At 37.7% G+C, this 14,002-nt stretch overlaps 1 protein-coding gene across 4 annotated transcripts in view; it reads left to right on the top strand.

Annotated features, from left to right (window-relative positions):
- The window catches only part of ST6GALNAC3 (ST6 N-acetylgalactosaminide alpha-2,6-sialyltransferase 3), a 237,898-nt gene that overhangs the window by 107,508 nt on the left and 116,388 nt on the right, over positions 1-14,002 (top strand). For all 4 annotated transcript variants that reach the window (XM_021275829.4, XM_072041710.1, XM_005010319.6 and 1 more), the window contains exon 2: positions 7,449-7,643. Coding sequence is in view for 2 of the 4 variants with exons in the window: in XM_072041710.1 (XP_071897811.1) it covers positions 7,449-7,643 (195 nt within the window). In the remaining 2 variants the exon portion in view is untranslated. The remainder of the gene's footprint in view (positions 1-7,448; positions 7,644-14,002) is intronic.

Here is a 14,002-nt window from a genome sequence, read left to right as displayed (position 1 = left end):
ATATAGAGAGATCTACATATCAGAGGTCTGCTGTTATTTTTTTTGCTAAGAATCTTTCCTGATGCATCTGTAGGGCTTTTTGTTGTTGCCTTTCTTCTGGTTTATGTATTTTTGTGTCTATTTCTGGTTGAAAGAACCAACTTTCTGCAAGGTGTTATTCATGAAAATGTTGGCAGCTACAGGGTGTCTGGCAGGATGCTTGTGACACCACTCAATAATGGGTTCACTCTGAAGATGTTGCCTATCATGAATCTTCATCTATTTCTACAGAGGGGAGAGAGGTCACCTTGGTGAGGTATACCTGGCAGGGGAAGAGTTAATACTCAGACATGGGTGGTTTTTCTTTGAACTTTTTCTCAGCAGGTGAAAAATAGCTACAATCAGGTGGTACTTCAATAAGTAGTAGCAACCAACTGCCAGGTTGAAAGATCACAAATTCTTATACCAGCAGTTCTATTATAGGGAAACACACATCAGCCTGCGTGTGTCTGAGAGCTTGCCAAGCTATTGATAAGAAGAGCTGGGCAATAGTCCAGTTTATTTATTTATTTTACACACACACACAGAAAAAACCACCAGCCACCATTTGAGAATGTGCTGCAGATGCTTCTTTTTCTTTTCTCTCTATAATACTGCTCTGTCATGCAGAGGCTGCGTTAGTATTTGTATGTTATGCACCTACAGATGCTGATAAAGTTCACCCTATTTGTGAAGGACATTGATGAATCAGTAACAGCAGTATTAGATTAAATATTCTTAACAGATCTTAAAGAATGAAAAATCAACAACCTTATTTAAAGTGTGCTTCTCTGCCATGGGTGTTTTAATGGGCTAGATCTTTTCAGCTACTGGACGACTTTCAGTTTTAACATAAAATGAAGTAGCAGGCTGGCAGAAGGCATCCTTTGCTCTGAAGTTCAAGTTGCCTTGGTGGTGCAGTGACTTGCTGCTTGTGAACATTCGAGCTGTGCTAAGGATGCGTTTGTGCCTTGTTGGGATTAGGAGCTGTTGGCATTGGGTATCCTAGGCCAGAATTGGGCTACTGAGGGAAGCACAAATCCACCTTCAGGTAAGCAAGAAAAGAGTGGGAGGAACAATGGTCAAAGGATAAGAAGTCCTGGAAAGCCTGAAATCACTTGGAGGGGTAAGGAGGTCTTCAGACAAAGAGAACTCCTCCTTGTCCAGCTCTCAGTTAAGGGGACAGGGGAATAGTGATAGAGATCAACATCTGAAATCTGACAGTGCCTTACAATGCCAACAGTCCTCCTGTATGTGAGCACAGAAAGCTTTTAATATAGGCTGCTGCTGCTACATCAATTGTTTGGGCAATAATTTGTCTGCTGATTCCTGTTTTTCTTTATTTAGTAGCTCAAGTCAGATGTGTTTTTACAGTGACATGGAAGCTCTCATTTGTCTTACCTCAGTAAGTCTGAGCACTATGTGCAGATCTTTGGCTTTTAATGAATGAGATGTTTGAATATGTTTTATTTTGCTGTGGAAAACACTGTTGAGCTGTTATAAATCTAGCTACATCACCATTCATTCATCTGTGACTGAATTGAAAATATCACGGTGAAAACTGAATTATGTAACAAGTTCTCAACAACTGACAACAGGGAAAGATGGATGGTGAGCTGTGGTCTTGAAAGCTTTTCAGCAGCATTAGCTACATGTATATAAAAGGCCAGAGCCCCCCCCCCCCCCCCCCCATAGGGGAGGCATGAGGAAGGTAAGGGGTCTCCTGTTCATGCCTGCTCAAACATCTTAAGCCATGAACGCAGTCCTGAGTCAGGGAACATGCTTAGAAGAAACACTTCCCAGGCCATGCATACAAGCTGTATGTTTCTTTCATTGTACCTTTTCTACCTACTTTTATGTACACAGCATTTGTTGTTGTTTCTGTAGCACTGATCTTCATTTCTGCTCTTACGCCTCTGCTTCCTGGCTGCTTACATTCCGGTTTCAGCAAAGGTGCCCTTTTCCAGAAAATATTAAAATTTTGCTTTAATCTTAATTTTACTGGGTTTTGAACTCAAACCAGATCTTACTTCTGATATAGCCCCCTACCTGCTTTGTTCTCTTCTCCTGAGAGAGAAAACATTGACAGCCCTCTCCCGTGGAGCCTTTGAACATATTCACATTAACTTTCACTTCTGGAGGAGAAAAAAGTAAATCTTCAGGTACCGATTTTATGCAAATGTTGTTTGATACACGTCTGTTTCTAAAAGGATGTTTGCTATCCAGTCTTGCTCCCTCTCTGAAAAGTTTCAGGCCCCCTGCCTGAGTCTCCCCCAGGCAGCCCTGTTAAAGGGAGGTTCAGGCCAGAAGGAATAGCTGGAAGGCGTATTTATTGCCTGCACTGGTGAAATCAGAAGGTATGCTGAAGTAGCGTGCTGAAAGAATTTCATTTTATGCTCTGTTGTAACAGAAAGCAGTATTTGAAGAGGATGCTGAAGACAATAAAAGAGAAAATTAAATAAACTAGTTTTTCCATATAGTGGTCTACAAAATGAAACAAATTCAGTAAGTGTAGCCATTATTGTTTTCAATTGGTATCGTACTTGAATAAAAAGCCTGAAACCCTGCATCAGTCCCATAATAATAGTAGTTTAATGTGCAGAGATATTAAAAAAGTGATTGAGTTATTCACTATACCTGTAAATTTTACTGCATATTGTGTCATCTAAGATACTTAACACTCATGTAACTCTTTACCTTTCATTTGTCCTTCCAAGCACAGTGTTATCATGTATCCATGAAAATAATGGAGAAAATGAATACTGAAAACATTGATTTCTGGGAAAAAAAAAAAAAAAGCTATTCTCAATTACTGTTTGTGGAATGAAACTTTACTAGTTCCAATGATTCTTTACTAGAGTCTTCCATAATATTATGTTCAACTTCGGCACTGAAAAATTTCAGGCAGAATTAATGGAAATAATAATTCTGAGAGACAGAATTGTTCTAGAATAAAAGTTTAGGAGTAGATTCTGTTGATTTTTTTTTTTTCGTGATATTGAGGAAGTTGCTTTCAGCATCAGTTTATGCATCTGTGAAATGGGTCTTTACTGTTAATCTCACTAGGATGGGGATTTATTATTGCTTATAAAGTATTTTGACAGTGTTTGCCATATCATACATTAGAAGTGGCAGAGTATTGCTGTTGGACTAGAAATCATAATAAAGGTATTACTACATACCTCAGTAAAATTTACAACTTAAGAAATTCTCTGCTTATGCTGAAAATATTTCCTTTCTTCCTCCTTGCTAGACATTTGTATACAACACAAAAAATTTTTGTGTGTCATTATTCTATCAGGTATTACTGAAGTGCAAAAAAGGGTCTCATCTTCTCCACACTTCTTAACAGATTATGAAAGAGAAATGACTTAAACTCACTCAGACTGGCAAGTTCTTGCCAAACTGAAGCTAATGAATCACCCTGGCACTGGTAAATAGCCAAAACCAGATGTTATGAAGGTTAGAAATAGTGATAGGAACCATGGTACCAAAGTACAGATAGATATATATATAGATATATATATATATAACCTCAAAAATATTGTTAATGTTTTATTGCCACCAAGTTTTTCTTGAAATCCCAACCAGCATACTATTATGACAGTCCTGGTTTTATCTCATTCCTTCTCCCAGCAATATAAATATAAATATAAATTTAAGCCTTAGAAGTGTGAATCATGCCTACTGCTTTCTGATTTCCATATACACACTAGACAGAGTCAGCCTGGGATTATGTTATTGTGGATATTGAATAAAAAGAGTAGAGAAGAAACAGTGTAGTTCAAGTGTGGGATTTTTGCCTGGGTGGGGGGGGGGGCGGGGTATCACATACCTGTGTTCTAGTCTGAAATGTACCCACTTTTTTTTTTTTTTTTTTAACAACATCGAATGACCATGTTAGAAACAGCAAAACATCTACATTAAACTTGTTAGAAAAACATAAAGATTGGCTGAGATTTTTACAGAGGATGTTTCCATGCTAGAGAAAATTTCTTCTTGTGGGAGACAGTTTGCATCCATGAGAAGTTAATTTTAAGAAGGAAAAAGTTTTTTTCTTTGCAGAGTGTCTAGTTAACATTTGTTAGGTCTCCCAAATGATTTTGTAAGTGTTTAAAATGTTGCTGTGGAGCAGTTTGAGATGGATTAGAGTCTGGTATTCATCCATGTACATAGCTCCGTGCTTCTTGTCATGTCCTAATGTCTAGTAGAATTCCTGGAAGCTCTAATGCTAAAATTTATTATTATTACTCTCACTATTACTATTATTATTATTACTATTACTATTATTACTATTATTACTATTATTATTATTTTTCAGAGGAAATATGGCAGAATCTATTTGTCGGCTGGAAGGGAGATTTTACAGATTGCTGACAAATAGCACCTGTTTTTTTCTTTCTTTTTCTTTTTTTTTTTTTTTTTTTCTTGAGTAGGTAAAGGAGGGAGGAACTTCAGGAGAAGCAATTCGTTTTAGAAGTGTCCTTTAGAGTACTCTTGGCCACAGAGCAGAGAGCAGACTGCCTCACTTGATCTTGAAGAAGGCTAAAATTATAAATAGGTGTTTCATAGTTTTAAAATGTTTTTTCCAGTGAAATTTATAAAGCCAGTGAAATTCCAGTTTGCAGTAGTGCTTCCTTCAGAGAATGAATATTGTTAGATCTCATGGCTTCAGTAAAATCTGCAGTCGAACTGAATCCTCAACGCACCCGTCCTTTGTACAAGTTGTTAGGCCGGTATTTGGTTTGCATATGCCAAGATTTTTTTTTTTTCTCCCCAACAATTGTAACAGATGCCTCGGTTCCTTTCTGTTGTAAAAATTCCTTTCTCTCACTGTGCTGTTGTGGTTACTGCACGTTCTTTCTAGCTCAGCAACATACAGAAAAATATTTGTTGTTTACTTTTTCAAACAATATTTTCTTAAATACCAAAACAGAAGAAAGCCATACTTTTCTTTTCTCCTGTTGTAGTGCATTTAAAGAGAAGGAATATAAAAAGCGCATGGCATCCTAATAAAGGCCCAAAGATCTGGCTACACAATCTGACTTCTTCTGGGGCGGAGGTTCTTTGAAAAGCTTCCTACGTGACGCATGCAGAGCTGATCACAACCTTTTCAAGTTCAGAACATCTCTGTACAAAGCAAAGCAAGTTAAAAAAAAAAAAAAAAAAAGGCATTTGACAAGCCATAAAGTACATGTATGTGGAAATCAGATAGTGGCCTCACATAGAGCAGGGTCTCTTTTTCCTGTCATGGACATTTTGATTGACGCATGCCCATGTAGTGGAATGAGTAGCTAGATTCCCCTTTAAATATTTGCAATCTTTAATTGAGATTTGCAATAAATAATATGACTAATCTATGCTCTTTTTCACTGCTTTACGATTATCACTTGTGCTGCACATCTTGGCTGCTCTTAACACTTACAAGGCCCTGATATATAGCTAAACATTTCTATTTCCATCTGGCACAAAGAGAAGTGACACAGAAGTGCTCCCCAGCCAGTTTATTGCAATTTAATGTAAATCTGTTATAATGCAGCTGATGAAAAGTGCAGTGCCTTCCATAGATGCTGAGAGCTGTGATGGGGTTGTGGCTGTTACACTGTCCTCTGAAGATTTGCTGGGTTTAATTTAGCATTACACAGCCATTAGTTGACTGAGATTCGTCGCTGAATCATGTTGCCAGAACACTTCTCTTCATCATCCTCTCCCCTTTCTCCTCAGTGACCTCATTCACCCAGCTCTCCCATCTCGGTCTTTTGTTTCTTCTTTCTTATTAATTGCAGCCTCCAAATACCTTGAAACAGATAAAGCCATGCAATTGTGCCATCCAAACCCTGCCGCAAGGCACTATTTTCTCAGCTCTTTAAGTGCTGATACAGTAATATCCCTGCAAATTTTCTGTGTGCTCTTTGTGATCCTCACAGTTTTTGGTGGCCAGACACTGACCCAAAGCACGGCAGCGGTGCCTGCAGGCTCTGTGCAGGAGCACGTGAGCCTCCTGTGTCACGTTCAGTACAACTTTACGTGTTTCACTGGATGCTTGCTGTGTAAATATCATTGTTTTTTCTGCTTGATGTTTTGAATTTGAGTATCTTCAAATGAACCTCCAAAGAAGAAATTCATTTCTTTTATATGGTGGGTGTCAGAGCTCAGCTTTCATCCCTCCACCAGTATTGCAGCACCTGTGATCTCATGGCCTTCATGTGCAAAAACAGTCAAACATGTAAAGTGCTGGCTCCCACTGATTGGTGGTGTTTGTAGACAGGAATTATGAGGATCAGATTTTGCCATCCAGCACTGAGGGTTACACTTAGGTAGACTTTTAGGTTTAAAATAAATAAATAAGTCTCTTTGTTATTGTTTAGAGCGATAGAATTAAACTCACTAGGATGACTGAACTGTAGCAAATTCGTAAAGCTAGAATGTTATTGAAGTACTGTAGAAAACACCTGGAAATGATCATTGCTGCATTCTGTCAGGGAGATTGTAAAAAAATCACCTTTACAATTGAGTATCATACCACAAAGCATTACATATGCCAGCTAACCCTTTTTGTTCATAAGTAGTTTGTCCAGAAGTAGTTGACTGCAATATTTTAAAGATAGATGTTCCCCTCTCTTTTAGCTTCTTTTAGTTTTTCTCCTGTAGACTGAGGAGTTACCCAGGGAAAAGGTTGGTATCTTTTTGTGGTTGTATTAACCGGTCCAGCCAACTAGCTAGGTCAGAGGTGGAAAGCAAAGGTTAATTAGATACAGGCTGCAGATCTGGTACATTATTAACAGCAGAGGTCATCTTGTCCAAGATACTAATGCCTTTGTAAATTTGTGAACCTGGAATAAGGCAGCAGGTTGTGTCGACTTCACCAGCCATTCTAAAATATTTAAGATTAGAGTGTGAGTTCTATTGCACAGAGATGATTTAAAAATAGCACACAATAAAGAAAATCAGCAGTGACCTTTGTCTTCACAGTAGACTTTGGTGTGGCTGCAAATGGCATTTGCACTTTGTATATTTGTTTGTGCCCACAGCACTGATGATTGTGCATAGAGGCTTTGCTGTGAATGTTTACAGAAAAAAATCTTAATTACAAATACAAATAAAATTTAAAACTGGTAGATGTGTTTTGAAACATTGTAAGAAATAAAACAATGATAGTTTTTGAGCAAAGTCAATTTACTTCCTACCTGTTCTAAAAGAAAGTCTCAGTCCCTAAAATACACATTTATTGAAGCAAAATGATCCAGTACACCGGTCTTCTTTTGTTCTTGCAGCAAGGTGACTACCATACAAAATAATCTTACAATAGTTTTCTAAACCATTTTTCTCTCATCCTACAATAGGAGATACATTTTTAAATTAACATTAACTATTCATTTTAATACTTTTTTCTTTTTAATACTTATTTTTCTTTCTTCTTTGTATTACAGAGAAAGTCTGTTGTTGCTGTGAGTTTCATTGCAGCATTCCTCTGTCTGATCATCGTTCGTCTCACCAATGAAGTAACTTTCCCTTTGATTCTAAACTGCTTTGGACAAACCAGTGTCAAGTGGATATCATTTTCTAACGGCCAAAGGCAGCCTCTGAGAACTCACTATGGATATGTAAACGTGAAGACACAAGAGGTAAGGCCTCATATCAAAAGTGCTGCAAAATAGACCAGTAAAACTCTCTCTGATCCCACATAACTTGTTTTCTGTTTCCCAGCGTAAAACCTTAAGAAAGGAGTGTGTCTGAGCAAAGTGTCTTTTAAAAGTGTGCTACCACTTAAACGACCACTTAATTATTTTCATTTTTGTACTGGTTGCAGTGGATAGAAAAGCGAGTTGCCCTCAAAATAAGTCTTGGTTACAGTGACAACTGAATTTTACACAAGCAAGAGAATTTTCCAAATGAATTCCAACCTTCAGACTATACACAAGAAGTTGTCTTGTGTATGTTTGTAATAGAAGTCTTAGGACTTAATTTTGCCTAGGATACCAAAGCAAGAGGTAGTTTATCTGTATTTCTATGTGCATAGAAGAAAAAGAGAATGATTTGTATTATGAATGTTTGTAAGTTTAGCAAAGATATAGAGCTGGAGATTTAAAGGATTTTTCTGAAACTGGGTATTTTGTCCATATTTTAAAAATGCTTTGGCCTCTAGCTCCCTTGCAAAATACTTTCTTTGGGGTTTGATAAAAGAATATTTTACAAGGACTTCAGCTTTAAACTATCTCAGTTGGCAAAATGTCTAATGACAATGTTGATTTTCAGTGGCAGTGGTGCTTTTTCTGCAAAATCTTCCCCTTTCTGTCTTTGTGTGTACTATTAATAACAGATGCAAACTTGGAAAATAAATTTGCTAACATAAAAAAACCCAACAACTTTCTAAAAGCTCTTTCTGATTAGTTATAGCATTGTCAATCGTGAGAAATACTTTGGGTTCCATTTACTACTAATTTTTATTTATAAAATTGTAATTATTATATTTATGAATCGGATTTATTCAAGTAACAGTTTTTATAGAGAATGAAAATAGTTTACCACCTCATGATATTCAGTCCTACAAGAGCATTGGACAAGTTATTTATTATTTTACTGCTAGAGTGTTAAAAATGAAAATCCGTATGAGAAAGGACTGAAGTCTTTAGGAGGTAGCTTCTTTTAAACCTCTTTATCTTTTAATTGTTGTTCATGTAAGATGCATCATTGATTATATTGGAGGCCAAAATACTTCATCTGCAGGGCAGAAAAAGGACAAGCACCAGAAAGGAAATCTGTTTGAGTCAGGGTGAATCTGAGTCCCAGTGAAATGAATGAGAGCTCTGCTATTGAGTTCAAAGAGGCTAAGGCTTCGTCCAGCATATCTTAAATATAAAAGGACCAGGAACCCACTAAAAATGAGAGGGCAGCGTGTTCTGTGTGTCACTGGGTTACGTGATTGCTACAGCCACAGGCGTGGAATCTGAATGAGGCAGAGCTGCCACAGTCACTTGATCACTATCAGTCTGAACTGATAACTGAAGAGGAGAAGAGCATCTAATCCATTTTTATTAACCATTGCCTTCATCAGAGGTTAGATGTAGCCTGTGGGAGCCTTAATTCATTCTTAAATTTGATAACACGCTTGGAAGTTCTAACAGTAAATGGAAATGAATGTCCTGAAAGTTGGTGTCCAGTACTGATTAGTAAGACATTTGTCTCAATTTAGCTTAGGTCATGAAGGACTCCTTAAACTTAGTAATTTTAGTTGTTTTCCCCCTTGTACTTGTAGATTACATTAATATTTGCTAATTAAAATGATAATGAAGAAACTGAACATGCCCTGCTAATTGTGAATGCACTATCTTCTGACTTAATTATTCCCAGTGCGAGAGAAGTTTTATTGTGCTGCCCATGTGAAAAGCTTTTACGCAGCTCATGTTCCTAACCTGCACTCAGATGTTCTCTGTGACTACAATCTATATAACAGATTGCTTTATAAAAGCGTGGAAATAAGCACTGGTGTGCTATTTGTATTAAAATGGCCAGCATTTCTCAGTTGTTCAGAGATTAAAGCCACAGTTCTATCATTTCGGTAAGTGTAAGTGCCAAACACATTAAATTTCTGCTCATTTCATAGGATTCAGATATCCTTGCCTAGTGTTTTTATGCTGCCATAGTATGTGAGATAAGCAGAAGCTCCAGGCTGTGAGGGCAGCTAATGCCCCAAACAAATGTAGCCGAGGCTTTTACAAAAAGGGACTGCTACCATCTCATCAGTGAGCAAGGACCAAAAGGTGGGGAAACTATACCCTAATGAATTATTAGAAATGTATGTGGTAGAAGGGAAGATAGGAGAGAAGGCTTTTAAAGACATGAATTATGGTTTTCTCTTTTGTTGAGAGAATCTGTGCACACCCACTGAATATGTTCATAGTCTTCTAGGGTGTCTTTTGAAGCCTGTCACCCCACTGGGCCCTACATGTCTCCTGCTGTTTGATAATGCTGCCTCCTGTTCCTCAGCTACGTCCAGCATCCTTCTTCTTTCTTCACCACTCTCTGTTCTCCTTTACCTCTCAGGCTCCACTCCTCCAGCAGTGTGCCTGGCTGCATGTTATTTGCCAGCTTCTCTGTATACTAAAATAACACATATGCAAGGTCAGCAAAACAGGGTAATGAATGTACTTTAGCACCAGCCCAGTCAGTCATCTAATATTCATTTCCCATTCCTCCCTCCAGTACTTATTCTCCAAGGAAAAAGGGAAAAGGGAAGAAAAAGCATCCACCTTTAATCCATGGGGGGGAAAAAAAGTTGGAGTTAGGAGGAGTTAATTTATTTTGGGTAAGGCTGGATGGGATAAGAGCTGGAAACCTTATGAGGTGACGGAAAATCAATGACTTCAGTGGTTAGGGCTAAAGTGATCAATGATTTGTATTAAAGAAGGTCAGAAAATATGGTGATATGAACATTTGTACTTAAGTAAAAACCAGTGACATGTATATTATTAGGTATGATCGAAAAAATGCTTTAAAGGCACATTTTGAGTATGTTGTGTATTTGACTTGACAGTATAATTGTATGGAATTCTTATTATTAAAAAAGTCTGAAAACATTTTAAGATTACTCTAACTAGATTATATGGGAGTATTTAATATAAACTGCGAAGAGAGACATAACTTAATCCCTAATTAGGGCTGTGCATAATACTGTGTTGTTGCTATGGTTTCCTTGATTTGTAGCTATAGCAACAGCTTTAGAAAAACTGACTTTATGTACAGTAAACATACTATATTTGAAGTATAAATAGATGTGAAGTGTTGTACTATACTGGCCCATTATGTCTAGACACATTTTAATTTGACTTTTGAGATATTTCGGAAAGAGATGATTCCTCACCTAGAATACTTGCATCCCATCCCTTCCCTTCCCCACAAGACAAGAGGATCCCTTAGTCCTCCACAGGGAGATTTCTCCCTTTTCAATGCCCACATCTGGGAGGACACTTTCAGATTTGAGAGAGATGCTGGATGCCTGATTTGCAGTAGCGCTCTCTCACCTAAGTGCAGGAATTTTGACCTTACAGTGGAAAGGAGGTGTATGGCTGAGATGACCTTTACTATCTTTTCTGTCTCTTAATTCCTCTCCCTTGAACCTGTGGATTTTGGTGATAGGTCCTGAAATGATGAAATCCATCTTTTAAGAAACGCCATGTCTATGGTGCTGGTTACTTTTATGTTATTCCTGGTATTTTTTCATATAAAATTTAATTTTGATACAACTCCAGAGTGGATACCTAATTGAAGCCTATTGTACTTTGAGTAAACTTCACGCCCCCACTCCAAGCTGATGTGATGATACTTCTTGTGTATCAAGAATGGGCAAGCAGATAAAAAGAAGCAAGTATAGAAAATATAACCTTCCTCTCTCTTCCATACTGCTCCTACTCTACAAAGAGTTCTAGCAAAATTAATGAACACCATGTATTTAAATTGCGGCATTATGACATCAATTTAAAACCCATTAGCAGTTTGAAACTTTATGCTGAGCAAGTCTAATAGTGTTCTTGGATATTTGACTGTGCTTCCTGAAAGGTGAATTTTGAATAGATTTTTATTCTACCGTCAGTATTAAAATAATATAGCATTTTCTTACATACGTAAAATCTGAAATATAGCTGCAATAACACTTGAAACATAATTATAAGAAGTATATTCAAGTACTATACAAAGATTAAAACTGTTCTTGGGAAAGGGTAAGTTCTGAGATGACCTAAAATCCTACATTAAACTGCAGCTGTGAGATCTAATGGCTTAATCTAAAATGAATTCAGAGGGAGAGAAAAGGCTTTGTTTCATGAACATTGAAGAATCTCATAGTATAGCGATGAACAGTAGATAAAATGAACAGGCATTGTAGCTGTTACAATTTTTTAACTTTTGTAACTGAAAAACCCATCAATACTGTGTTGATATTGAAGAGAAAAATTTGGAGCATATCACATAGCATTCTGTCCTGGGATCCGGGCAGAATACTATACAAGCAATAACAGCCTGCCAGCTGTGGCAGGTAGAGCCACATACATATATGAACATAGAGACCTTGTTTTTTTCTTTTTACCAGGAGTTCTGTGGTAGATCTCAACTGAAATGAATGGGGGTTTCCATGAATTTCTATTTAGATGAAATGTTCCAGGTATGAATAAAAAAAAAGAAGAAACTGCAGACCTAATACATGTTTGTGTAGTAATAATAATAATAATTATCAATAAGGTCATTTCATTAAAAACATCAACAACAACAACAAAAACTATCATACACTGAAAAACAACACGAATATAGAGGAAAACTAGCGTAACATGCAGAAACGCAGGCTATGGGCTGTGCTCTCAAATCATGAGAGAAGGCACACACCATTTCTGCAAGAGCAAAAGCGTGGTTGTCAAGCATGTTAGGAGTAATCATAGGAAGGAGCCGTAGCAATCATGAGAGACCATGTTCTTATAAAAGTTTAATAGCTAAATTTAAAAATGCACAAAGAAAGCAAAGAATGTGATGGATGTTTTAATATTAGTTTCTTTCCAGATATGGGAAGTCAGCAATAATTTTAAAAGGACTGAAATTGTAGAATGAAATACTTAAAATAAGCAAAGCTAGTGATCCGCCTGGGAGGGTTTAGGTTTAGCCTTAGTGGTGGATGCAGAATCACACTTACTACGAGAAGAAACTGAGGGAATAGCACTGGGCTTCCTTGCCAAAGCAGAAGGTACCAGGCAGTGAGCTTGGACTGCTGCGTTCAGCGGCCTTCGGAGGTGTTGGTTTTATTCTCTTGCAGGGAAAAATTGCGTCCTAGAGAGACTAAAAAACTACATCAAGCAGAACTCCCTGTAACAAAAAGTTGCTTTAGTCTTTAATTTCTGACACATTCATGATTTCCATCCTGTCTTTTCCTTTGGGACTTTATTCATTGCTGCAGCTTAAGAATTCATAGGGTATTTTGTTAAGAAAAGGTCATTTGCTTCGCTGCCATCTATCATTGATAGCCTTCCTAAGACACAATTTTATGTCAGTTGCTCATTTACATCATTTCAGCTTTAGTAATCTTGTAATCATCACCATCATAATAATAACAGAAGTAAAACTAAACACGCCACATATTTTTCTGCTTCTGCCTTATAAATTTTCAGGAACAATTTTTGCTGGAAATATTACAGAAGGATGAAATATTACAGAAGGATTGGCTACATAACATTGTAATGACAACGTACTGCTTGGTACACTTCTGAGAGAGATTTGTGTATACATACATTTTTTTCTCTGTGTTTGCTAACTGTACTGGAGCTCACATTCCCAGCGCTGGGAGCTATAGGCACATGCTTGAAAATAAAATTCCTGCTGATGACTTTAACCACTAGGAGCATATTTTACATTATGGATATGGAGCTCACTAAACAAATTATTGCCAGAGCCTCCACTTGCTTCTTCCTCTTTCCAGCACCTTTTTGGCCCAGGAGAAGAGCAAACATTCAGAATAAGCTGCAAGGTCCACCTGGTACCACTCAGGCTGTTATGAACCTACAAGAGGGAAGGGAGCACAGATCATGTGTGTCCTCAGTAGAATAAATCCTGCCAGCTCAGCCTTTTTTCTCTGTATATATGGAATTAGTTTAGGTTTTTAAAGCTGCCACAACTCGGATGGTGTCTCGTGAGGAAAAAGTCAAGTGCCAGGATAAATACATCAAGTATTCTGTACAAAGGAATTAAATCTGCTCCACAGAGCCTGAATGTGATGAGCCAAGCAGTGCTGCCTGCATGGCAGCTCTGCTTTTTCAAAAAACGGCAAAGGAACTTGAGATTGCTATCAGCCGGCAAGCTATGCCAAAGTCAGTCCCTAAAGAGTCTGGTCTGGTAGGAATAAATGTGCACAACGCACAGAGCCCTGGGCTGGGTTGCTCTCTTGCACAGAGCTTACAGGTTATACCAGAAGAGGTGCCTGCTGTCACAGGTATGCCATCTATCCTGG

Source organism: Anas platyrhynchos, chromosome 8, assembly GCF_047663525.1.
Source record: "Anas platyrhynchos isolate ZD024472 breed Pekin duck chromosome 8, IASCAAS_PekinDuck_T2T, whole genome shotgun sequence".
Classification (NCBI taxonomy): Eukaryota; Metazoa; Chordata; class Aves; order Anseriformes; family Anatidae; genus Anas; species Anas platyrhynchos.
This window is presented reverse-complemented; position numbering and strand designations above follow the sequence as displayed.